The following is a 26,555-nucleotide window of genomic DNA, read 5'->3' as shown; positions in this document are numbered from 1 at the left end:
ATTTTGGCGTCCATTGTTTGACATTGGAAAGCCTGATGTCACTACAATTGTCCTTGCTTTGTAGGTGATCTCTCCTTTCTCTGATTGTTTTGAGAACTTTATCTTTTGTGGGGGGGTGAAAGATCTTTGTCTTTAGATGTTCTATAGCTTCACTACCTTCCAACATGGCTTTCTTTTTATTTATCCTGTTTAGGATACATTATTCTTCCTGGATCTGCATAATCATGTTTTCATCAGTTCAGTAAAGTTTACAACCATTATTTCTTCAAATATTGCCTCTTCTCCATTTTCCATGTTCTCTCCTTCTGAACTCCACTAGACATGTGTTAGTCCCTCCGTATCTCTTAATTTTTTTCCTATTTTCTTTATTTCTTGTTTCCTATTTTCCCAATCTCATTTCTCTGGCCTGCATTCTAGGTAATTTATTTAGTTATATCTTCCAGTGCACTGAAACTCTCTTCAGCCATATCTGAATTTCTGTTCAGCTCATCCATTCACCGGTTTATATCACCAGTTGCATTTTTCTTTTCTTAAAGTACTAGTCATTTGTTCTTTTTTTTTTAAGATTTTATTTATTTATTTGACAGAGATAGAGACAGCCAGCGAGAGAGGGAGCACAAGCAGGGGGAGTGGGAGAGGAAGAAGCAGGCTCATAGCGGAGGAGCCTGATATGGGGCTCGATCCCAGAACGCTGGGATCACGTCCTGAGCCAAAGGCAGACGCTCAACGACTGCGCCACCCAGGCGTCCCTAGTCATTTGTTCTTACTTTTATTTTCAAATCTGTCTGTTCACCTCTGATAATCTCTTGTTGCATGCTCATCCTTGCAATTAGGTCCTTTACTTTTTTCCTAATATTTAACATGTAGTTATTTTATATTCTGTATCTGATCATTCTGTCTGTCCCCCTTGACGATTTAAATCTGTTTTTTCTGTTTCTGATGACTCACATAGTAGTTTGCCTTATTGTATGTTTGGTGGCCTGTGATTGTGAGCTCGTTGTTTGTTCTAATTAGTGGAAGTCCTGTGGGCCTAAATTGGGTACACTTTCCTCCAGAGGGAGTTTGTTCCCTCTTCTACTAGTTACCATGGAGTGCCACCAGTCTGGATCTTGCCTCCCTCCAGATTCCTGGGCTCAGCTTCTCTCACTTGCTGTTGGCCCAAGGCTCAGAATCCAGCTAGCAGGGGCACCTGGGTGGCTCAGATGGTTCAGCGTCTGCCTTCGGCTCAGGTCATGATCCCAGGGGCCTGGGATCGAGCCCCACATCAGGCTTCCTACTCAGTGGGGAGCCTGCTTCTCCCTCTCTCTGTGTTCCTCGCCCTGCTTGTGCTCTGTCAAATAAATAAATAAAATCTTCAAAAAAAAAAAAAAAAAAGAATCCAGCTAGCAGGCATTGCTACTGTGGCATCCACCCTTAGTTTGCCACCACTCTGGATCCAGCTCACAGGTTTTTGTGTGGAGTGGATGGTGGGGATGGAAGTAGAAGGTGCTCTTAGGAATTTGTACTCCTTTTGTGAGACCAGTAACACTTCAAGAGGCGTACCCTAAGTGAGATACAGTCATGAGAAAGTCTTCCAGTGACTAACCAGCCATACTGGAAGCAAAAGTCCCCAGATTTTTATTTTATTATGTTAATTTCCAAACATGAGTAGGAAGAATAGTGCAGTGAGTTCAAGTAGAGAAAAGTAGAAAGAAGAGTGCAGCGATCACCCACATACCCATAACCCAGTCGAATTACTGTTAATTCATGGCCACACCAGTGTCATCTGTACTTCCCCTACTGTCCCCCCTGGATTATTTTGAAGCAAATCTGTGGGGTCTTATTTTCTTTATGTGCATTGTAATATGTACCTCTAAAAGATGCTGTGAGCTTTTTGTAATGATGTCAGGGCAGTATGTAAGCATGTGCACAATTTATAAACAAGGAAGTAAAACTTCACATAACTCCCTCTTTGAGCATTGGTTCTTGGTCACTCTTTCCAATTGAAGTATTACAGGACCCTGAAATGCCTACCAAATTATTATAAAAGGATTGTGTTTTGTCTAATGGAAGTTTAGTGTTATACAGGTATTATCACAATTCTTTGTATCATATTTGGTAGATAATAGTGATGAGAATGGTGGAAAAAGACAAGGCACTTCAGTGGTACTTTAATATGTGCCACGAACACTTCTGATCCATCTACATGTATTAAGCTAACTTAATCCTCAAGGCAATCATATGAAATAGGTGCTGAATTCATCTCCACTTTGTAAATGTTGAAAACTGAGACACGGAACATTTTGGTAACCTACCCAAGATCTTAAAGCTGGTAAGGGATGTAGCTGAGATTTGCCCCCAGACAGGTGAGATCTAGAAATTGTCATTTTAAACCACGATACACAGTGACTCTGTCAGAGAAATAAGCAGATTTCCACAGCCATCTTTCAAAAGTGTGTCTTCTGTAAGTAGATGTATCTGTTTTGGTGAGTTTAACCACATGAGCCCAATCCGTACCTGTTTCTGAAACATTGGCCTTCAATAGTTAGCTTAATTTTTTTAGTTACTTATATTGCTGCCTTTAGATTTTGTTATAAATGATACATCATTTCGTGTTTATTATTGTGTCATTTCTTTAGGTACACTTCATGTCGGTGATGAAATTCGAGAAATTAATGGCATCAGTGTGGCTAACCAAACAGTGGAACAGCTGCAAAAAATGCTTGTGAGTACATGAAAGTCTCTTTGTCTTTTTTCCAAGATTGACTTTCAGTTTGTTAGCTTGTTTTTTAACCTTAATAAGCGGTATTCTTTTGTAATCAGAGTATTTCTGATCCCACCATTTGTGTGGACTTGAATTTCCACAACATCCATAAGAACTGACAACTGGAAAATGCTTAATGTGCAACAGAGCTTGGCAACCTCTTGCCCATTGAGCAGAATGGGCTTCGACGCTCTCCTTTCCTCCTTGATCTCCTGTGTCTTACCGAGCAAATGTGTAAAGATAAGCTTTCCAGTTGTGCGTATATGTGAACTAGTTTCTCAGCAGCCTGTGTTCTGCTGGCATCAGCAACGTCAGAAGCCTTGTTCTTGTATAGCTAGTCCTAGCCAGCTGTATTTAATTTCTCTGCAGCACAGAGGGAAGGAAAGACATAGTAGACCTGGCTATTTTTGACCGTACATATCCAAAATCTGTGTTCACAATTGGCCTTGCATTAAAAATGCAGAATGACGGTCCCTGGCCTGTGTTCATTGTCGTACTGAGCAGAGGCAGACGTCTTGGACCTCTGGTCCTGGACCCTCTTCCTGCCACAGCATAGCGGCCTCCCAAGTTATGAATATCTCTTACATGTGAAATAAGCACACCGACTCACGACAGCAAAGACCGTGAGGCCAACATTATGAAAGACAAAGCAAATTTAATGGAGTACACCATCATCATGTAGCAGACCAAATATCATTTTTGTGTAATTACTTATTCTGTTGTCTGGATCAATTCACACTCACTTTTGAAAGGCACTTAGAAGTTTCTGTATCTGTGTCTATAAAAAGGGAACCGCCGGAGGTCTGTTCCACCGCTGCTGCATGAACAAGGCACTCAGCCTTGACTTTGCAGGGTTTCTCCTGAGAACAACGTCTATTCCTGTGAGCAGCCCCTACCTTCTCCCTCCAGTTCTTTTTAGGCCCCTGCATCTCAGCTAGCTTGCGTTAATTACCCCCCACACACACATACATTTCGAGTGGTTTCTCGTGTGTCTTTGTGTGCTACATTTGTTGGTTAAGAGACCTCTCCTTTCTTCTGCCTCCAGCGGGAAATGCGGGGGAGTATCACCTTCAAGATCGTGCCAAGCTACCGCACTCAGTCATCGTCCTGTGAGGTAATGGCTCTGGCGTAACCCCCCTCCCCACCACCCCTGTCTCCTCTGGGTTCTTAACTAACTGTCTGCTGATGGCTGAATGTTTTGGCTTTCTGGGAAATTGTTTCTGCCTGTGCTGTTGATCACTGCACACCAATTTTACAACAAAGATAACGGAACAGAGTAGGTTCCATTCACCTACTCGGCCTTGCTTCCATGGGGGAACTCCTCAGCACTCTAACTTTCTGCAGGCTGGAATCGCAGCACAATCTAGAGGAGCTCCAAATAATGACAGGAGGCTTAATAAGAACAAATGGAGTCTCTGAGGAAAAAAAGAAAGATAATTGCAATAATATTTCCAGGAAGTACATTCACTTCCCTTATTAAGAAATCACACAGATAGTTCTTCTTTCCAAGAATTTGAGAAGTGATCTATTTCTGTTAAGATCGAGGTGTTCAAATAACTGTGACAAGGCCCCGGACAGATGTTAAGTCCACGAGGAATTGATAACTGACTTTGCGAGAGGGGTAGAGGCTTTTGCAACCTTCTGTGAAATCGTTTCAATTTGGGACACTATGTGATTCATAAGCAAGTAAGTTTTCTAGGGTGACACAGCCCCAAAGTTTCTTTCTCACGGTAGGTGTACCCTATAGAAATTGTAGCTCTCCAACCTATATTCAGTTTCATGTCAGTCATCAAATGAGATTCCAAAATCTATTCTTTTTATATTTGGAAATACAGACTGGCATGAAGGGTCTGTCATCCTTCAGTCATTGCACATTCAGCTTGAGCAGAATTATTTGAAGCTTGTTCTTTTTGTGTGCATCTTCCAGGTCTGTGTACATCAGTGTGAAGTACACATTTCCTATAGTTAATTTCCAAGACAGACAAGTAACTTACTTACTGGAACTCGTCCAGAAAGTTGAATTCGTACTCAGAAGTTGAGGGAGAAATTACGATGCCTCTTCCAGGCCCCAGTCATGCTGTAGATCTCACAAGCAAAATCAGAGGCTTTATGTTTTGTTCTCTAAACCTATTGAAGATATATCTAAGAATTTGTAGTTTGGTCAAGGATATGTTTTGGTGCACCGTGACAGTTGGGGTTTCTGTTTATCAGGTTTTGAGCTCCTCTTTGTGGCTTTTTATGGAACTTCAATTAACACAGTATTTCAGAAGAAAATGCAGAGCTACTTCTGCTCCAGGGTTCACAGTTTTGAAATTTGTAACCTAGAACACAAACCTTCTGGGGAAGAGAGAAGGTCACACACACCTCTCACGTGAGGTGTTCTAATGTTCTAAAATCATAGGTGGTCCTCATACCATTTCTCAGCATAGAAGACATTTAGTGAATACGATTGATTTTTTCTTTTTACTAGGGGATATTGTTAGTTATTAATATACAAGTTTCTCTTGTGTTTTTTAAGTAGTAGAACTAGTTTTAGGGTGGGACCAGTATTAGACATGTAAATTCTACACCTGAGTCAGAAGAGCCCCCCCCTTAACCTCTTTACCAGTGAATAGTAGAAAAAATTATACTCCCCTCGTAGCCCTACCCCCAACCGGTTTGAACCTCCGGTGCTCAGGCAGAATTCAAGCCTGTGGTTGGACAACAACTCCCAGCTAGGGCAATACTTCCCAAAGAAGGGCTCTCTGGCCACCCGCATCAGCATCCCCTGGGCAAAAGAGGGGAGACGCCTGCCCTCACGCTGGCCCTGCTGACTTGAGTCTCTGGGGATGGCACCTAGAAACCGATCTGTTCATGAGCATTTGAGAATGCTCATCTAAGGGAGCCCAGTATTCAAAAAGCTAACAAGCTCCAGATGTTTTCTGTATATCTGCTAGAAAAAAACAAGTGTCTTTTGAGCAGGCATGTACATCTCAAAGGTTTCAAAGTACTCCACTAAACCAGAAACACTACAGTGCATATTTTCTTCTTCTCCTAGTTCTTGTCCTTAAAGCTGATTTGGACAATAAGGGAATGGAGCCCAGAAAGGTCTGCAAATGTGTCACACAGTATGGAGAGTGTGACTGAGGACCACGGATCTAGGGAGGAGTGGCTGTGCCTCCTGGGACCTTGGCCAGAAGTGTAATCTTTTTAGAGGCTCAAGGTTATTGTTTTAATCAGTCTCCTAAAATGATCTAAAGAATAAAGGTTTCTTCTCTGGTGGATGTCTGTCTTTTACCCTCATTAGTAATATTTGTCCTGGAAAGACTCCAAGGTGATTACAACATGAGAAGTCTTTTTTTTTTCTTTTTTTTTAGATTTGTTTCACTTCAGATGAGTCATTCAGTAAGTTTTGACACTAAGGTACCTAAAAACTATTAAGTACTTTTCAAACCTAATTTTGAATAATAAATTAGGCAATTGGGATCTTCCGCACAATAAGTTTATAGTAATATTTGTCATTTTACAGTCCTCGATAGGATTTTAATATCAATTCCCTCTTCTGGGTCTCACTTAAAATCAGCCAAGGTTATAGAGTGTTGGAGACAGGAAAGACATTATTAATGAATGACACGATTATCGCGTACAATGTGTGAATCTTTAGACTGCAAAAATTTTTTCCTCCTTCCGTGAAATCATGCAAGTAAGTCAGTATAGCACCTTTACAGCTAAAAAAAACCTCAGAGGAAACGGTTGTCAGATTGTGGTTGTAACTGTTGATGTGAATATCTCTGTTTCTGTGCTGGTGTTCTGTGTTAATGACCCTTGTGTCTTATTTCAGAGAGATTCCCCCTCCACTTCCAGGCAGTCCCCAGCTAATGGTCATAGCAGCACTAACAATTCTGTTTCGGTAAGAACTCTAGCTCCACACAGCCAAGTGTGACAATTCTGTTGGTGCCACCTGCCATGAGTGTTCTAGTTACGTGTGTTCAGTGGAAATATTGTCTTCTGCCGATATACAAGGCTACTACAGCTACAATGCAGTTTACTCCTGGAAAATCTTTTCGACATTTTCTTCTCGTGAAAAATCCCTTTAGTTAAATTGGAAGAACTGGAGTTCGAGATCGCTTTGGTCATTCTCAAAATATTTCCATGTCACCCCACTAGCATCTCTGACTTTGCTCAGACTTATGCAAAGGATATATTAAGTGGCAATTTGTTGAAATTTCTAAATTTTTTTTAATTGGAGAAAGATGAAGAAACATAAGGATTTTGCAGAGTAGGCATCTGGGTATTCTCGGGCTTTGTAGTTGTCTATTCTGAGTGATATCAGCAACCTGTTTTAGTTTCCGCTATCTACGTTACGAATTGGTGTGCCCTCTGTTATTGTGGTCCGTGCACATATTTTTGTGAATTCTAAGCCTTGCCTGGATATGAAAAGCAAAAGGAACTGGCTTCCAACTGCACTTAAGCCACGCTGTTATCACATCTTTAACACAAAGTACTTGATATGTTGACTTGAACTTGGAATTTTACCATTTTTTTCAGAACTATTCATTTTGGAATATGAAAAGAATTGTTTTTCATTTACTTAAATGGAAGCACTTAAGGTGCAAGCGTCTGATCTTTCGGGGTAACAAAATCTTAAGTTGCTGATATTGCTGTTGAAATGTACCATGAGTTTTACTAATCGCAGCAGTATCGCTCTTTTGCAATCCACGTGCCCTTTAAAAAAAACACATCAACTGTGTTTAATTTAATCAGATAAAATTGTCAATAATTTAGAGATCATCTCAAACGGAATGATATCAGTAAGAGAAATTATGGAAGAAAATTTCCTAACAACCTTTGTTTTTAACTTCCAAATAGGCTACCAAAGGAATTGGTTCATAATGGTTTAACATGCAATACTTTGAAGATGGTGAAAATCCATATAGCCATTGAATTTCTCAAAACCGAAATGATTACAGTGACTAAGTTGAAAAGGGCAACAGCTCTTCTAAGTTTGGGGTTTTGTTTTTGTTTCTAATAGGGCCGTTTCACTCACTGTGGCTTTTGTGTTGAAGATGCTGAGTTGTTTCTTAAGAACACATTTTCTCTCTTGCTTAAACTTACCTGCTTTCCTCAGCTTGCTGCTAAATGGCCTGGGTTTGATTTTTTCGATAACTCAACATTTCTGAGAAATGGAATAATGTATATGATTTCTTTACAACTGAAATCTAGCTCATTTTTTAACCATAATGTAACAGAACACACAAATTACCTTGTACTCTTGAAAAGTAAATGAAAATTTTTCTCCTGGGTTGGCTTTATTCTACAGGACTTGCCATCAACTACCCAACCAAAAGGACGACAGGTGAATAGATATCCTCTATAGAAACTTCTCTAAACTGAGCTGCTAATAGCCAATCCTTTATTAACCCTTTCCATCCCATAATGTCTGCATTTTGGACCATAACATTTAAGCATTGAGAGCTTGTACCATTTCATTTTAACACATTACACATGACTAATTTTCTATAAGGATTATTTTCCTCACATCTTTGTAGCTGTGATGGTTATTGTAATTTCAACCTGATAAACTTGTGTTGATAGTTTAAGAATTCAGCCTTCGGTCGGGGGCGGGGGGTCTTACACGGGCCTGCATCTGGAGCTGGGGAAAAAATTGTGAAAGATTACAAAACTCCTAGAATTCTAAGAATAACTAAAACGTATGTGCTGATGACCATGTTAAGCAGTAATTTTCTGAAATTTCAAGGCTTTTTCTTAATTTGTATTTGCATGTGAGTATCTAAAAGCCACTTTACAATGAAAATTCAGAACATCCTGGCTTTGCATCCCAGTATGCCTCTGGGGGGTCCCCGGGGGAAAGTGACGTGCTGCCTGCCACTGGCAAGCAGCTTCTAGTTTACCAGGCACTTTAAGAGTCTGCATTTCAAGTGCAAAGGCAGAGACGTGTTAATTTTCCAGGCTGGATTTCTGACAAGAAAACTTGAACAGAATAATCACACAATAGTTCCAAAGCCTTCAGGTTGGTTTTACAGTGACTGAAACATTAATACTCCAATTTAATTTCAAGAGATAGAATTATTTATGGGGAATTTTCTTGGAATTTGACGTCCAAAGAGGGTCGGATTTGGAGGTCATGTGTGCGTAAATCGGCGCCTGAGAGAATGCACCCGTAGTTTATTCTTAAGCCTGCCCGAGTGATGCAGCCTTAGCGCCCTAGCATCTTATTTAGAAATACAGTGATTCACAAATGCTGCTGTATGATAACCCCTTGTGTGCTCGTCTGTTTCCTTTTATAATATTTACTAATTACATTGACATAGCCTAAAACCCAGAGCCTTGAACTCTGCATATCTTGAAGCTCTGTGCTGCTTTCAAGTGGCAAAGCTAGGATTCAAAGTCATTTCTCTTCTCTAAGAAGCGTAAAATACAGATACAAAGCCCAAATCCTTCTTAAAAACCTAATGACATGATGGATTTTTTTTAAATGCTTTAAAAACTGTTTTCATTACGTTTATCAGTCGTGTGTAGCCACACCGCTAGTCGTCATGTAGGCATTTTACAACAAGATACCAACACAGAGCGCTTGCTGCTTTTGTATCACGTGCTGCTTTGGGGTTAAAACCTCCCTGAGTGTTTGTGTATGTGGTGTAAAGGCTGCCACGTGATCATGACAACGTGCCCATAACATCAGCTGAATATATGCAGATTTAAAAATGGTAAGCATACCTCTCTATAATTAGAGACCTCACCTGTTACAGTAAAAGCAGAAGCTAAGTCTTGCTCTTTATTAAACAAGTATTGTCAGCGTTCCCTCCAAATAAAAACAGCAGAGGCTTACACCTGTACACATCAGAGGCCGTCCATCGTCTCTAGCGGTAGCACTTCTGTGTCCTATCTCCATGCATCATGTGGCTTCACCATCTAATGTCCTGTGCGTATTGTAAGTGTTGGTGTGTGGGTATTAGGTTAGAGCTGTTTTCTTTCATGTCGCTGTGGCAGCCCTTCTCACAAACTCCTGTTTTATAGATCTATGTAAGAGCACAATTTGAATATGATCCAGCCAAGGATGACCTCATCCCCTGCAAAGAAGCTGGCATTCGATTCAGAGTTGGTGACATTATCCAGATTATTAGTAAGGACGATCACAACTGGTGGCAGGGTAAACTGGAAAACTCCAAAAATGGAACTGCAGGTCTCATTCCTTCTCCTGAACTTCAGGAATGGTATGTTTTCGTTGGTCCGTTTTGTTTTACAATAAAAACAAAGCCCCGACCATCCTTTTGTCAGCCTTCTATTGTTTTATTGTGTAAAACCCGTTTGCTCCCCTAGCCAAAGAATGTGCAGAATAGTCATCCAAGAGTGCTAAATCCTCAGCATCTAGTAAGTTCCTGCTTAGAGTCAGGTCTTGGTTTTACATAAAAGGAGAGGAAGGTCTAGAGGGAGGTTGAGTGGCTAGCCTCGGGTCGCAGGACACGGTCACCTCCTCGTCCCTTAGCACAGCCCCCCACTCCCACATCTGCTTTATTCCTTTTAGAACTGCATTTTGTTTTGTTTTGTTTTAAAGATTTATTTATTTGAGATAGAGCGAGAGAGAGAGCACGCACGAGCCGGGGGTGGAGTATAGGGAGAGGGAGAAGCAGACTCCCCACTGAGCAGGGAGCCAGCCCCCAGGCTCCATCCCAGGACGCTGGGATCAGGACCTGAGCTGGAGGCAGACACTTAACCGACTGAGCCACCCAGGCGCTCCTGTTTTATTTTAAAACAAACCCTCTCCTTGCCCCTCCTCATGCTCTCTCAGCACTCATTTCAGCACCCCCCACCACCACCACCACCAGTGAAGAACTCAAAGGCCTCATCAGGGTCATTCAGGGTATTTGAAGGTAAAATGGGTTTTGTTAGGAGAAAAAGGCAGCCAGAAGCTTCATTCTTTACCATGCGAAGTCTTTAAAAACACCTATTTTGTTAGAAAGGTTAAGTGGTGAAAACAGGTCAAACACTATTTTTAACTGCGAGAAAAGGAGTCCCAGATTACTATATATTTTAGTAAAATCTGTTTCTGCCATTGTTACTCTTCGCTTTGAAAGATGCTGGTGATTTTGCCTTCATCAGTACTTGAGCATTATATGAGAAATCTAGGAAAGAGATGACTTTATATCTGAGTTCTGTTTCACGCGACCAAAAATAGGAACCATTAGGCCTTGGGGCAGTCCGTCCCTGAATACTTGAAGCTAGCTAAAAGACCCCACAGGGGTCTTCAAAGACCCCGAATCCACAGATGTTGATAATTGTTTTTTCACCAGTTAAAGGGATTTCTCAGTTAATTTCCTTTGCGTGATTGCCTCTGTCAGCTATCCCACGTTTCCAAAAATATCCCTACGTTTAGAATATCGGAACAGATAAGAACTTCAGATGCCATCATTTTCCACGGGGACTCGCAGGCCCCGCCGGAGGAAGTGGCAGGGAGCCTTCCATCTGGCCCTGCCTTGCAGCCCCATCTTCAAGAACAGTTTAAGCATTAGCAGGACGGAAGTGATTTCTGAGTCACTTTCATGATGATGTTATTATGTCATTAGTGATATTTACGTTTGACAAAATGTGTTCTAGCCTACTGCCATATGAGCATTTTTTGAAAAGAACTGTGTGAATGCCAGACCTCTTCTCCCTAGTCAGATCATCTGTAGAAATCCTGTTTCATGGACACCTAGAACTCCTGAGTCCTCTAGAAGGATCCTGAGAAATGGCAGTGGGAGAAGCGGATTTGCTCCCTGTCTCCTGTAATGGTGGACTAGGTTATCTGAATCAGTCCTCCTGCTGGAAAAAAAAAATGGAAAGTCCTGCAGAAAATATGTTGAAAATGACCTTAAAAGCATTAAGTAGCCAAAAAGGCATCGGGCAACTCAGTGACAAATTTTTATATGAAAGCCATTAATCAGAGTGATAGAAGGTAGAGCACCGAATTGGCCCATTTGCCAAGAGGACACGTCTATTACTGAAAACTTTCCTGCTGGAGAACTAAGGTTAAAACCTAAGGCCGTACAAGAGGGAGATCTGTTAGGAGACCCGTCCCCCATTGTCGAGACTGCAGAGGCTCTGCCCTCCCGTTAAGAGCAAGCAGAGGAGTGTTCCCTTGCTGCCCTTCAACAGCTGGGGACTAGAGAGAAGGCTGCCTTGTCACTGAGCAGGGGCATTCCGGCCTTACACTTGATTTGAGGCCTCTCCTTTACTCATAGTAGTTGCCTATATCTGTTATGAAAACAAAGTCTCTGAAGGAGAACACTTTATGCTAGGCCTCATCCTAGAGCCCTTCCTCACCCCCCACATAAACTTTTACCAGGGCAGTGACCAATAAGTCAAAAAAAAAACCCCAAAAAGCCTACAGGCACAAAAGGAAACCAGACCTGCCTGACAGACCCAACAGAGACCCTGCTGAAATGACAGAATGGCAGCAGAAATAAACCCAATCCCACTTGACGTACTGGAATTAGGAGGCAAGGTTTTTAAACAACTATGTGTATGTTTTAAAATCAATAATCTTGAAAAATATCTTCAGAGAAAAGGGAAACTGTTAGTGGCATGGCAGATTTGAAGAAGAACCAGAAGGAACTGCCAAGAACAAAACACACAGTAACCAAACCTCAGTGGCCACACACTGTATTAGGCGAAAATTTTTTCAAGTTTTCACCAACAGGTGAACAGATGAACAAATGATGGCCTAGCCATGCAGTGGGGGCTATGAAGCAAGAAAAAGGAATGAACTATTGACACACACAGTCTGGATAAAACTCAAAATCATTATGCTGAGTTTCCAGGTGAAAAAAAAAAAAGAATATACTGTATGATTCTATTCATATGAAATTCCAGAAAACCAAAACTAATCTATCGTGACATCAGTTGCCTGGGGATCCAGAGGAGAGAGGGAAGAATGTATATGTGCAGCAGAACTGATGGAACCGTATGCTTCAAATATGTTCGGTTTATTACGAGAAAAACTCAGTGAAAGTGCAAAAACCGTAGAGGGGAAAGAGGGAATTCTGGCTGGGATGATGAGGAAGGGGCCCACTGGGCACCATGTGCCTTGGAGCCTGAGTCGGACGTTAGAGGTAGAGGGAGGCATTCCTGTTGGTGAGAAAGAGCAGCGCCGCTGATGGGTGGAAAGCTGAGTTGGTGTGTAGAATGTAGGTGGGCACGCAGTGTCGGTGAGAAAGATTTGAAACAATACTATCAGCCAGACCCAGAATCTTGGTTCATGGGTGTTTCTACCAAGTGACATTTTTCACAGCCTGGAGATGAGAAATCAATTGGGGACACAGATGCCTTACCTTCTTTATCCTTGTTAGATTTCATCGTGCTTGACAAGGCCCACCAGTCTATTTTGATATATTTTGAGTCCCTGAATGTGTCATCCCTCCCCTTGCCTACCAGACCCTCATCCAAGTCAGCAATAAAAATGTTAAACATGTGTTTGAAATTTCCCACTAGGTTGACCTAAATCCTGCCATGGTTTTCCTGCACTTACTGAGTTAAAAGAAATAGCACTCATTCCTGGAGTGGCTGGTGAAGACCGGTTTCATTCCTCTGTCATTGTATCACATAGCCACACCACAAATTTTTACTGGGAACTTTTTACTTTTATTCCTTTTGCTTAAAAACATTGGTTATAAGATACTCTATAGACTGTAATGTAAGCTTCATGGGGTCAGGATTTTGTCTCTTTTAACCTGTCAAAAATTCCTCGGTTTTGTTTATGCTTCCAAAGATCCTGTGCCTCACAGAAGCCGTGGTTATGGCTACAGCACATATTGGCTTGTACTGGAAGAATCCCCAAAGCAAAGCCTTCATCAGCCTCCTCTGTGTGCCACTGACGTAATATGCAGGGATTGACTTGGATGCTGTTGCTGAGCATTCACAGCATTTCCCAATAAATGTCCTTCTCCTAACCAAAAAAGAAAGGAATTAAAAAACCCTCAATGAACAAGAGAAAATAAGAGACATGGAGGACAGTCTTTTCAAGAAGAGAGAACATTTCCCAACGCATTTCATGATGCCAGCATTACCCTGATGCCAAAATTGACAAAAGGCAATTCAAGAAAACTACAGATGAGTCTCCCTCAGGAACCTAGATGTAAAAGTCCTCAGCAAAATATTAGCAAACTGAATCCAGCAATATATAATAAGGATAATACATCTTGACCTGGTGGAGTCTGTACTGGGAATGCACAGCTGGTTAAACATTTGAAACCAGTCAAGCCAATCTACTGCATTAACGGACTAAAGAAAATCCACATGGTCCTATCAGTAGGTGCAGGAAAAGCACTTGGTAAAATTTAACATCCACTCATGATTAAAACCCTCACAAACTGTAATTGAAGGGAAGTTCCTTAACCTGATTGAGAGCATCTACAATAAACCTACAGGAGACATTATCGGAAAGGGAAAAAATACTTCAGGTGGTACATTTCTGTGTATAGAAATTCAAAGGGCTCTATGGGGCGCCTAGGTGGCTCAGTCGGTTAAGCATCTGCCTTTGGCTCAGGTCATGATCCCGGAGTCCCAGGATCGAGGCCCACGTTGGGTTCCCTGCTCAGCAGGAGTTGCTTCTCCCTCTCCTTCTGCCCTTCCCCCTGCTCCTCTCTCTCTCTCTCACTCTCTCTTTCTCAAATAAGTAAATAAAATCTTTAAAAAAAAAGTTCAAAGGAGTCTATAGATAAACCATTAGAATTAATATGAGAGGTCAGCAAGATGGTTGATATCAAATCAATATTTAAAAGTCAATTTCTATTTACCAGCAAAAAATAATATTTAAAAATAATTTAAGATTTATTTATTCATTTAAAGAGAGCACACATGCACAAGCAGTGGGAAAGGGAGAAGCAGACTCCCCACTGAGCAGTGAGCTCAACGTGGGGCTCCATCCCAGGACCCTGAGATCATGACCTGAGCCAAAATCATAAGTCAGACACACAACTGACCAAGCAACCCAGGTGCCCTGAGAAAATAAAAATTTCTTACATACCATACATAACACCATCTGCATTACCTTAATACTATAAAGTATTCTTGCAAAAAAAAAAAAATGAAAACTGTATTTGATCAGACCTCTAAATCTAACTACCTATTTGGAGGAAGTGCAAAAGACCGGGACTTACTGAAGACACCACAGGAATGAAATCAGAAAAATCCAGACTTGTAAACTATTGGACAGCCAGATTTAAAAGGAATTTAAGAATATTTAAGGAGGGAATGATACAAACTTGGATTTGTTTCAGAATAATCTAGGGTGGATAGGTTGTAACTAGAACAAGCCAAGAGTTAATAAATGTTAAAGCTGGGTTGTAGGTATTTGGGGTTCATTACTCTCTTATAAAAATAACCTCTTTTCTTAATCAACAAGCTAGGAGCAAATCTAACAAAGATGTTCAGGACACAGGAAAAATGATAACATTTATTGAGACATTAAAGAATACTTAAACAAATGGAGATATACTGTATTCATGGACTGGAAGACTCAATGTTGTAAAAGATGTCTATTACTCCCAGATTGATTCATAGATTCCATGCAGTCTTAATTGTTTTTGAAATTGACAAGCTAATTTTAAAGTTTCCGTGGAAATGCACAGAATCAGGAATAGCCAAGGTGTTCTTCTAGAAGAATAAGGAGGGAGGCCTTGTTCCACCGGATACCAATACTTACTATAAAGCTGTAGTCGTTAAGATAATAAGATATGGGTATGGAGATGTTCAACTAGACCAACTGAAGAGAATCCCGAAACACTCCCATACATAAATAGTCACCAGTGAGGAATGGATAGTTTTTTCCACAAGTCATGCTGGAACAATTGAGTTTCCATTAGGGGAAACAGACAAGAAAGAAATCGGGCCCCAGTTTCACACCATATACAGAAATCAGTTCCAGTGTATTAAAGGCCAAAATATGAAAGACAAACTATAAATCCCTGACAAAGTAATACTGAAGAATATCTTCAGGAACAAGGAAGGATTTCTTAACATATCAAAAATACTTTCCATAAAGGAAAAGATGGCTAAATTTGACTTAAGCTGAGTTATGTTCATCAAAAGATACTACAGGAAGAGTAAACAGGCAAACCACAAAATGGAAGAAGGTATTTGCAACACATATAACTCACAGAGGTGTAATATCCAGACCACATAGAGAATCCCTGCAAATCAATGAGAAAAAGACAACTGGAAAGGAAAATGGCCAAAAGCTTAGACACTTTACAGAAGAAGAAATCCAATAACAAACCTACGAAAAGGTGCTCAATCTCATTAATCCATGAAATGATGCAAACTCAAAGCACAGCCTGGTTCCATGACTTGTCCACTGTGGTGGCTAAGATTAAAGACTGGTACTACCGAGCGTAAATCAGTAAAACCCCATTGGAAAAATCACTTGTCATTCTGATGGTGATTTTGGATTCTCCTTATGTATATCTCACTCAGGGACCCCTGGTTGGCCCACAAGCAAAATCATCAAGCAAAACCACCTGTGGCAATATCCTGAAAGGCAAATATTTGCTTAGATTAAACCTAAGGGGACAACTTTTTAATAACATTTGTGCTGAATACTATAATCACATAGGAGAAAATTAAAATGTTCTGATTGTAATTCTAACTGGATTTAATTAGTGGTTTTTTCTTAGACTAGAATTGCCATGTAGTACTAGTACCATTTATTAAGCATCTACTGTGCCTGCGACTGTGCTGGGGGCATTATGTCCATTGTTTGGTTCTAATCCTTTACAACAGCCATGCAAGAGGCTAAGCAACTTGCCAGTAGAATGTCCTGGCCAAGCACGTGTGCTTTGATGCCAGACTGTCCTCACACTCCCTCCCACGTAAGCTGTGTGATTTGGGGCAAATTACTGAACCTCTCAGTCCTTTGATCCCCTCATCTGTAAAGTGGTGACGCGATTTCATGTGTTGTTAGAAAGGTTAAATGAGTTAATACGTGAACATTTGCTAGGAAAGCACCTAACACTAAATTGACACAACGTAACGAGTGACAGAGCCGGGAGTCCCCCGGAGCTGTCTGAACTCAGAATCGGGCTCTGCCCGTCTGTTTAGGTTGCTGGGCTGCATTTTCAGTTAGGAGGTGCCGCGGGAATGTGATGTCATTTTATTGTAAGCCTGTGTTTTTAAAACATCTCCGGGAAATTGTCGTGAAAACCAAAGAGCAAGCTTTATCTTGAAAAGTCTGTGAGGGGTATGTTCGTGTGGGTTTGTATCAAGTCTTCAAATGAATGATTTTTGTCAGTGGACAAGTTTACAGGAGATTCTGTCTCTCTCTCTCTGTGCTAGGCGAGTCGCTTGCATCGCCATGGAGAAAACCAAACAGGAGCAGCAGGCCAGCTGTACTTGGTTCGGCAAGAAAAAGAAGCAGTACAAAGATAAATACTTGGCAAAGCACAATGCAGGTAGGGAAACGTACAAGTGTGCCTGAGGCCAAGTGAACACAGCAAAGACGGAGGTAGACCTCACATTTCAGTTTGGTCTTCCAAGTCCTCCACCCCAAAATCCCACCCGCGGAGGTCTTCGTCAGCCTGCCAAACTTTAAAAACCCCTGCACGCAATCATGATGGTTATTTGCCAGCTGTTAGAGCTCTACTTCATAGAAAGAAAATGCTATTTGCAAATAGTCTTCCCTGGAACTAAAAGGACCCAGGACATTCAGTCCTCCCCTGAGAAATGACGGTGAGAGTTTGCGGAGTCACCGGGGTCCTTGCCTCCTTGTTGAGATTGGTCTTGAGCAAATATCCTCCCTCCTGGCTCCTCTCGGGCCCTCGGACACGGCCCTGGGGCACATTGCTAAGGGCAGGGGGCGCTCTTGACAGAGCCGTGCCACAAAGGGTCTGGCGAGTGGGTCGAGAGAGTACTGATGCTGCTGTTGGATACTAACGGCGTTTGGTCGGTTCCTGTGACAAGTCATCTCCCCACCCCCGCCGTCCACCCAGTTATTTCCTTGCTCCTAAAATACCAAGAGCATGATCTTGGCCTTCCTTTCACGCTGTTGGTCTATATGAAAACTTGCGTTCAACGTAAGTCAAAATAATCGTTCGCTAAAAACTGAAATGAATGCCAAAAAAAGCATGATCCGTCCTTGCCGTAGAATTCCCAGAAGACTCATGGGATGTAAGTTAAGCTAAAGGAAATGCATGCTGATATACAGAGTGGGGTTTACTTATTTTCACTAACTTCTCAGTAGGACTCCTTTTTTATAAGGGACTTGTTCTGAGGAATGGCAAGCCCTGATACTGGCATTAGATTAGTTCCCAAGGTTTCAGAAATAACTCCAAAAAAATCAAACGTGTGGTCAAAAAAAAAAAAAAAATCAAATGAATGCAGTCATGTGTACCCAGTTTGACAGTATAATGTTTCTGACAAATATGAGATGCACTTCTGTCTGTGGAATGTTATAACATGTCACTAGCATCCACCAGGGAAAATTATTTACAAACTCTGAGTTGCTCATTTCTTAATTGGCAAGTAAAAGTACACATTTTGAAATATGCACCCCTGGAGTGAATGGGGTGGCCACAGGGGTTCATTTCAAATGGTTCAGTTAAATGAAGAGTCATTCCCTTCGTGTTGGCCACACTCTACCCCATTTTTAATTCCAATAAAACATATCCTTTCTGATTCTTTACCATTACAGAGCACTAGTCTGATAATGGCTTTTTTTCGTTTTACAAAGGGAAAAAATATTTAAGGCAGATTAAACATAGTTTAGCGACTGTTAATTGTAAATGCTCGAGTAGTACTACTCCTTGAAAACATTCACTGTAATGTCAGCAGAATGTCGTTTAACACAGAATGTCAGTGGTTACTGCCAAGTCATCTTCATTTCCATCAGCTGCTAACAGGCTCACAAGATGTGTTGACATTTTATATATGTATGTACATACATACATATATAAAACCTTATTTTTTATAATTGTAAATGATGTCTAGATATAGCTGGCATTATAATTTGAACCTAGAAAGAAAAGAAACTTGACGGCTGATTAAGGTTGTTAATCCATCACTAGCTTTATACTCCTCTAATGGAGGGCGTGTAGACATTAGTAGTCAACATGCCAATATTCTTTAATTCAGCTGTGAGGGAAAATAAGCCAGTAGATTGGAAAACTAGAATCTCTCCATTCTGACAAACTGTTGACTCGTTCACTCAAGAATCTTGTCATACAATCTGGTGGCCGATGTTTTCCACAGTTCACTTTTTCCACTTTTCCATCACGGCCATGGCCGATCTTCCACCGGCCCTGCCCTACTCCATCACAGGCGGTGCTCAGTGGTCCTGCAAACGCACTTGTAAGCTTACCGGGCATCCGGAGTGCAACAGGGTCTGGAGTTAGCACCCTTGAGTGGCCGCACAGCCTGGGCAAATCACTTGGCTCCTGTGGGCCTCGAAATGAGGGAATTGGGTTAGTCAGTGAAGCATATCCTCTCTAATTGTTAAACTCAGGGCATCTCAGCTTCTTTCCTCACTGGGCCTGACAAATGGTAGCATTTAATGAAGCCAGGCACTTATTTACTGCCCCTCATCTCAGGCTTGAGTTCTGGCAAACGCTGCCTATCCAGTTCAAAGTGTATTGCCCTTGATGAGAGAAGGCAGGAGCCTCATAGGGGTGGAATAGAATTGCTTTTTTCTCTATCATCTTTGCACATTCCGCCCCCTATGCAAAGCCACAAACCTACCTTAAATTCTTGTAAATTTATAACGTGGCGGGGGGAGCCCCACCTCCACCACTGTTTTGTTATCTTCAGTATTTTCCGAAGCAATGGTCTTCTGGGCCTCTGAGCCTTCCCCATCATGCTTACAGTCCCTTCTGTGTGTCAGTATTCGTCCCTGCATGTGGGACCCTCCTTTCACGCCCGTTGATGCAAAGTCTCAATTTCTTATAAGGTCCTTGTGGAGCCACTCCAGTTTCCTTGTAGAACTTGTGTTTAGGCATATTCGTGATGGTCTAGTCCGAATGTCCCTGCTGGGATCCCTTGCCCACCCCCCACCCCAAATCAAGCCTCATGAGCTCTTCTATTGGTGTTTCTGCTCAGGGGACGATGTCCAGCTTTTTTCTTGGACTTTCTGAAGCATGCTGCCTGGCAAGGCCTTTCTGTCACTGTGTCTTTGGGCTCCTTCCCCTTCACCGACCAACCCTTCCATTTTGTTCACGACAAAGTCCACAAGGACTATTTACTTAGTGGTCACCTTTACTTGACAAGAGACGAAATTGTCAGAAAAGGGAAGTCAGGTATTTTATCAGCTGTTCTACTTTGAGCCGTGATGAAAGTCCATCTGAACATGTGGCATGGCCTATATAAGGAACTGATGTGAAAGAAACAAAACCACTAAACTCCGTCAGTATGGCGGATGCTTTGAGAACTTCCAAACATCGTATTCTTTAATGCCAAGAACTAGCCAGATGGGCTCATGGGCCATAAATCAAACTATTTCTGAAGGATTTTTCTGGCTTTTTCAGAAGTTGATTGTCAAATATAGCAGGGGGGAGGGCGGGAATCTTCTCATAGTCCTCAGTGAATCCAAATAAGGGCCGTGGGGCGCCTGGGTGGCACAGCGGTTAAGCGTCTGCCTTCAGCTCAGGGCGTGATCCCGGCGTTATGGGATCGAGCCCCCACGTCAGGCTCCTCCGCTAGGAGCCTGTTTCTTCCTCTCCCACTCTCCCTGCTTGTGTTCCCTCTCTCGCTGGCTGTCTCTCTCTCTGTCGAATAAATAAATAAAATCTTTTTAAAAAAAAAAAAAACAAATAAGGGCCGTATGTCTCATTTCCTGCTTCAGATCTTTGAGAATTCAGCATATATTGATGGCAAGATCCAAACCTTCTCATCAAATTCTGAAGTTGTTTATGTTTGTAGTAAAAATGAAAGATGGGAACTTTGTCAATATCTAGAACTGATGTGAATGATGATACTAGAATTGTTCCCATTTCTGTCACCAGGACATTCCACATGTCTAGCTAAAGCAGAATTCTGTTCAAACTGTGTCGCCTACATCTCACATCATAAAATGACAGTCTGTTAGCTGGATGTGACCAATAAATTAGCTTTCCCCATACATGGTATTTGAAAGAATTGTAACCAGATATCACTTTTGAAAATCCGACATTTAACATAAAAATCTGGGTTTCTGCCTTGCCTTGAAAGAAGAGAGAAATGTGGCAACACTAGGCCCCCTTTCTCCCATAGCGCTGCTGGGTTGTCAGTGTCCCTTCCGGCTGGACACTCTTTCCCCAGGACCCAGGGTCCTTCCGCTGCATTCTTGCACCCAGTCCACGCACCCAAACACATTCGCTGTCCAGCCGCTGCCCGGCCCTGAGGTACCAGTGCGTGAGGCCTTTTCTGATGGGAGGTTTTTACAGTATTTAAATATACTTAGAGTTCCAAATGAGGCAAGGAATCGATGCTAAAGGCTTACTTATGGAAAAGACTCAACTGGAAAATACTTACCTAAACACATAAAAGTGTCATGAGGGGCGCCTGGGTGGCACAGCGGTTAAGCATCTGCCTTCGGCTCAGGGCGTGATCCCAGCGTTCTGGGATCGAGCCCCAATCAGGCTCTTCTGCTATGAGCCTGCTTCTTCCTCTCCCACTCCCGCTGCTTGTGTTCCCTCTCTCGCTGGCAGTCTCTATCTCTGTTGAATAAATAAATTTAAAAAATCTTTAAAAAAAAAATAAAAGTGTCATGAATATTGAGTAGCTTACCAGGAAATCAGGATAATATGAGCAAACTACGCCAGACAGTATTTCTGAAGCCTTGGGAATAGATTTGATTATGGTGTGTGTAGTGGTTACAGCAAATACATTTTCTGCAATGCATAGAAGATGTTTAGACACATAAATCTGATGCAAAAAGCATTGTCAGGCTGCTGGAACTATACTCTTGAGGCATTGAGATTCCTCAGCCCTAGGACTTCCAAAATCAGTTTCAAGATCAAGTTACTAACATAAACTTGAGGGGAAGAAACAGTCTTCATTAATTCATTTTTTTTAACTGTTAGAGCCCTGAACGGTGGTATTTCAATATCCCGAGATAGTCTATTTACATACGTACACATGAACCCAGAAGGTTTCTACAGTACCATTCATAGGCGTGCTTAAATAATGCTAGTTGAATGGTTTTTAAAAAACTATTACTTTTTTCTCTTCAATACAGAGAACTCTTAAGACAACAAAGAGTGGTCCATCATCTCACTGCCCTGTTGGCTTTTTTTTTTTTAATAAAAGTAATAGACACCTTTGATATGAAATTGCAAACAATACAGAAAGGTACAAACTGAAAAGCAAAAGGCTTCCACACCTACACTCCCTGAGGAAGGTGTCTCGTAACTATTCCCAGACCAGATTTCCATGCATATTGCTAGTAAATCAAAACCCACTGGCTTTTATATAAGGATACTGTTGGATTTTTATTAAAATGAGTTTGTTTCTTAATGTGATTTATTTGCCTCGTGTTTAGAATATTGCATGGTAAAGTTTCTTTTGTGCATATTATACTTTTATTTTACTAATATATTAAAAGCCATATTTCAATGACCCCTGTACATTTTTCATGCTGTCTTACTCCCAATGGCCTCTGTGCATGTAAGTAACCTGTTGAGTGACTATGCCTCTTTGTTTTTGATGGTTTCCTTTCATTCAGTCCTCTAAAAAAAAAAAATCCGCAAACAACATAAAACCTTAAAAAGTTCAGCCTTTAAGTGTTCTCCTTATATTCCTTGTATGTCTTATTTTTGAATATTCTGTTTTATTGTTTCTCGATCCTATGACCATGTGCTGATTTCATTTAGACCAGAGTAACCTCTTCATGCTACTCATTTATGGTTAAGATATCAATGTGTAACATACCTGTTCATTTGTCTGTGGTGTCGACTATTGATATCTAACTCATTCTTATGTGTGTTTTTAAAAAAACGACCAGTCGTAAGTGGGTAGGATGCCATTCCGAAAGCTTGTGCCATCATCATCATGCTCTTTTGTGAGATGCTTGATTATTTTTCTATATTAGAATAGATCAGCTGGTCGATGCACCTCTTTCATAAGCATCCTTTTTCTCGATGGAAACCGCACTCAAAGGGCAGTGGGTATAAAAAGCGATGCCGTAAGCACTCCTGCTTTTCTTTCTGCAACTCTGACACTCCGTAATCACTGCAGCATGACCAGTCAGCTGGAGCACGCACAGAACCTCGTGTTCGTTTTGATTTGGGGAGTCTACCATTCTAAACACAGAAAGCATTCCTTAGTTTTTAGCTGTTGCTAGAGAATTAAAGACACTGAGTCAACCTTTCTGGAATCAAGCTATCAAAATGAAACAAAGGCACAGATACCCATTAACATGCACTAACCCTTACTTTAACACATTGTATTTTTTTTAATAGTCTGGGAATGATACTTTTGTTCGTTTGTTTGTTTCTGATCTGTTGCACTCGAGAGTATCCTATTTTGCATTTTAAGGTTCTTTGCTACTGGGAGGATCACAAAAGTTAAGGACTGAGCTGAGAGCCAAAAAACACTTGGCTGTTTTGTTTCTGGGAGGAGAAGCTTCTCTCAGCGATTGACTGAAGCATCCCAGACCCCCTTATGGCACCATGGAATCAATCATACCAAATTTATTTCAACACCGCTGAAATCTAGAGCTTTATTGAGTCTTCTTTAAAAAAGATATTTCAGTGTGTGCCTGGTAACATTGGGGTATTACCACGTGGAAAACTATTACAGGAAACATTGACTTGTGATTTTAGCCTTCTTGTGAGAATGTTCACATGGACTACCTTGAACTTCAACAGGAATGGTCATCCTCTCGGGAAGGTTTTTTGTTAACGGTTTTGTTAAGAGGCAGGTTTCCAAAAACTATTTTTGAAAGCATTTCTTCTCAGTCTGTATAATGATCAGAGAACTCCCCTTTTGCAAAGGTTTCCGAGCTCAGACTCTGCTTCATGCTTCTTTCCATTCTGTCCATCCTGACTTACCGCACACAGGCTGACAAAGTTCGGGGCCTGGGGAAGCATGTTCCCCTACTTAAGATACCCAGGACTTTCCATCAAATGGATAGCTGGGTTACAGTAAAACTTGTGGGATGCTTATTTCAAAAGCTTGTGAAATCACTGTTACAGAACTTGACTTGAAAGAATCTAGCATGCTACCTTCAGCAACTCTGTTGAAAGAACCATGAAGTTAAAGACCAGCTGTCCATGCATCTCTCATCCATCCCTAGAGATAATCTAGTGGCCTCTTTCTTGGTTAACTTTAGTTGCATTCATGCTATATTCATGTGGGTCACTGTCTGCAGATTTTTTCTTTTTAGTATTGCTGATTTCTTAGAATTGCAAAAATATGAATAGCATGTGGTTTTGAATGACTTCGTATGACTTGTTGGATACCGCATGACAAGATATGCAGTATCTTTTAGAATTTGGACTTTTATGCATGTGCTCAAAATAATCTTTGGATGCCCCTGTTTCTAAAGTGCATTTTCATGGGCTTAAAAATGAAATTTTCTCCCAAAAGGTTATAGGACTAAAATTACACATGAGGTACAGATATAAGTGGGACTCCTATTTTTTGAAGATATGGTTTTACTATAACTTTAGTTCTGCCAGTAAAATTATGATTGACATACATGAAAAACTCCTTCTGTAAATTTACCTCTCTTCTAACTCTTTGCATTTTAGTGTTTGATCAATTAGATCTTGTTACATATGAAGAAGTAGTAAAACTGCCAGCATTCAAAAGGAAAACACTAGTCTTATTAGGTAAGTTTGATTGTACAAGTGGAGTGGCTTTCTTGGTCTCATCTTCAAAACATTCTGCAAGTCTTATTAACAATTGTCAATTTCACCTTCTTTTTAAAAAAACAACATAGGTGCGCATGGTGTTGGGAGAAGACACATAAAAAACACCCTCATCACAAAGCACCCAGACCGGTTTGCATACCCTATTCCACGTAAGCAATGTCTCCCTCTCTTTTAAATGTATTTTTCCTGGTACTTTTTTAATATTGTAATTGACATACTGTTTTCCATTACTTAAGTAATTGCTCATTATGGGAAATTTGGAAGATCCAAAGTCAAACAAAGCAGAAACTGAGTTAACAATAATCCCAACCCTGCTCCCCCAGTAATGGCCCTATAAAACATTCTGTTGTAGACTCTCCCGGGCTTCTCTCAATGCAAATGTAGGTTGCATGTGATTTGTTGGGTTGTGTTTTTTTTTTTTAACAAAATTGGGCTCATCCATCCTGTTTGTAACCTGATTTTCCCAGCAGAATAGCATAAACATGACTCAGATGAATTATTTTTCAGAAGAATGGATCTGAATGATGGGATAGTTTTCTTGGATAGAACAATGTTCTCCTTAAATGTACCCAAGTTAATTGACTTTCATCCCTTTGAAAACCCAGTGTGTTATCAGTTTATTATAAAGAATTTTAAATCTGTAACATTTTTATTCCCTTAACTTCTTGCTATTTCCTCAACTTTCCTCAGTCTTACTCTTAACTTCTTGCCCTCTGTTTCCTCAACTATAAGATGAAGAAAGTCCAGAAATGTGCAGAGAGTCTGAGATCAGGAACCACCAGCAAACACTGGATAAGTAATAGCTGTGCTACTGCTAGCATTGGTTTAGTCTTGTTGTTCCAGAGTTTACAATTTGAATCCCAAAAGCTTTCTGACAGGTAGAGTCTTGCTGGAGGTGGGGAGAACTAAAGGAGAACGAGTTGTAAGAGCAAAGAGAGAAAATGGGAAGATTGACTCCACCCAGTAGGGCCTTCCAGTGCCTTCCAGAAGCCGCGTCAACACCGCTTGTGGGTTTCTCTATACCCCAGAGAGCTGTGAGGCTTCATAAGGCGACATGCTCCCTCCAGAGCCCTGTCTGATTCACACAAAAAAAGGAAATTCATCAGATACCATTTCAGTTGGTCCCTCTGAGATTTTCTTAGGAAAACACTTTGAACTGTTCTTTTACTTCTTATGTCTCGATCTTAAGTACAGCATGCTTAACTAACATTTAGTTTCTTCTTGATCACATAACAATTGAACCTCCCTGTTATTAAATGGCCAATTGGCTAGCTTGGTTTTGAAGCATACCAATGCCAACCTTGGTCATGAAGTCCCCCTCTCAGATATTGGACCCCGGATGTGTATAGAGCCTATGTTTACCTACCGAGATGACTAAGGATAGTACAGCGTCAATGCATGATGCCACTTCTTCAGCTTCTCGTGTGCCTGGAGAAAGAGTTCTTTAAAACCGGCACATGTGGGTGCCCGTGAGCACCTGTAAGTTCTAACGGTCTAGCTGGGGCAGGAGGGCAGGGGAGGTCCCCATGGGTTTGGATCCATGCACACAGCGAAGAGGAGCAGTAATTTGTCCTTGCTCAAGGAAGGAAGTTGAAAGAAAGGGAGGAAGAAAGGAAAGAGGAAGAAAAAAACAGAAGGAGAGAAGAGAGAGAAGGAAAAAGACGTGGGAGTAAGGAAGATTTAAACCAGTGTTCCTGGCTTGTCTAGAAAACCATTTTCTAAACAGTGGTTTGCAAACACTGGTCCTGTCAGTATCCCCCAGAACTAAGACTTACTGGCCGATATTTTAGGGTAATCCCCTTAGGTAAGGGGTCAGCAAACCTTTTCTGTAAAGCACTAGATAGTAAATATTTGAGGCTTGGACGGCCATCTGGTCTCTGTCACAGCTACTCCAGTCTGTCAGTGTCGCATGAAACCAGCCATAGACGGCATGTAAACAAACAGGCATGGGTGTTTTCCAATAAAACTTTATTTAAGAAAACAGGCCCTATTTG

At 41.2% G+C, this 26,555-nt stretch overlaps 1 protein-coding gene across 13 annotated transcripts in view; it reads left to right on the top strand.

The window, feature by feature from the left end:
• The window catches only part of CASK (calcium/calmodulin dependent serine protein kinase), a 350,328-nt gene that overhangs the window by 308,019 nt on the left and 15,754 nt on the right, over nucleotides 1–26,555 (top strand). For 4 of the 13 annotated variants that reach the window (XM_019804579.2, XM_019804569.2, XM_011230613.3 and 1 more), the window contains 8 exons: nucleotides 2,619–2,704; nucleotides 3,789–3,857; nucleotides 6,564–6,632; nucleotides 8,043–8,078; nucleotides 9,761–9,957; nucleotides 17,054–17,169; nucleotides 24,439–24,519; nucleotides 24,630–24,710. In XM_019804579.2, coding sequence (XP_019660138.1) covers nucleotides 2,619–2,704; nucleotides 3,789–3,857; nucleotides 6,564–6,632; nucleotides 8,043–8,078; nucleotides 9,761–9,957; nucleotides 17,054–17,169; nucleotides 24,439–24,519; nucleotides 24,630–24,710 — 735 coding nt within the window. The remainder of the gene's footprint in view (nucleotides 1–2,618; nucleotides 2,705–3,788; nucleotides 3,858–6,563; nucleotides 6,633–8,042; nucleotides 8,079–9,760; nucleotides 9,958–17,053; nucleotides 17,170–24,438; nucleotides 24,520–24,629; nucleotides 24,711–26,555) is intronic. The other 9 variants (XM_034648747.1, XM_034648748.1, XM_019804597.2 and 6 more) reach the window with 7 other exon arrangements.

This window comes from Ailuropoda melanoleuca, chromosome X (genome assembly GCF_002007445.2).
Source record: "Ailuropoda melanoleuca isolate Jingjing chromosome X, ASM200744v2, whole genome shotgun sequence".
In the NCBI taxonomy this organism is placed as follows: domain Eukaryota; kingdom Metazoa; phylum Chordata; class Mammalia; order Carnivora; family Ursidae; genus Ailuropoda; species Ailuropoda melanoleuca.
This window is presented reverse-complemented; position numbering and strand designations above follow the sequence as displayed.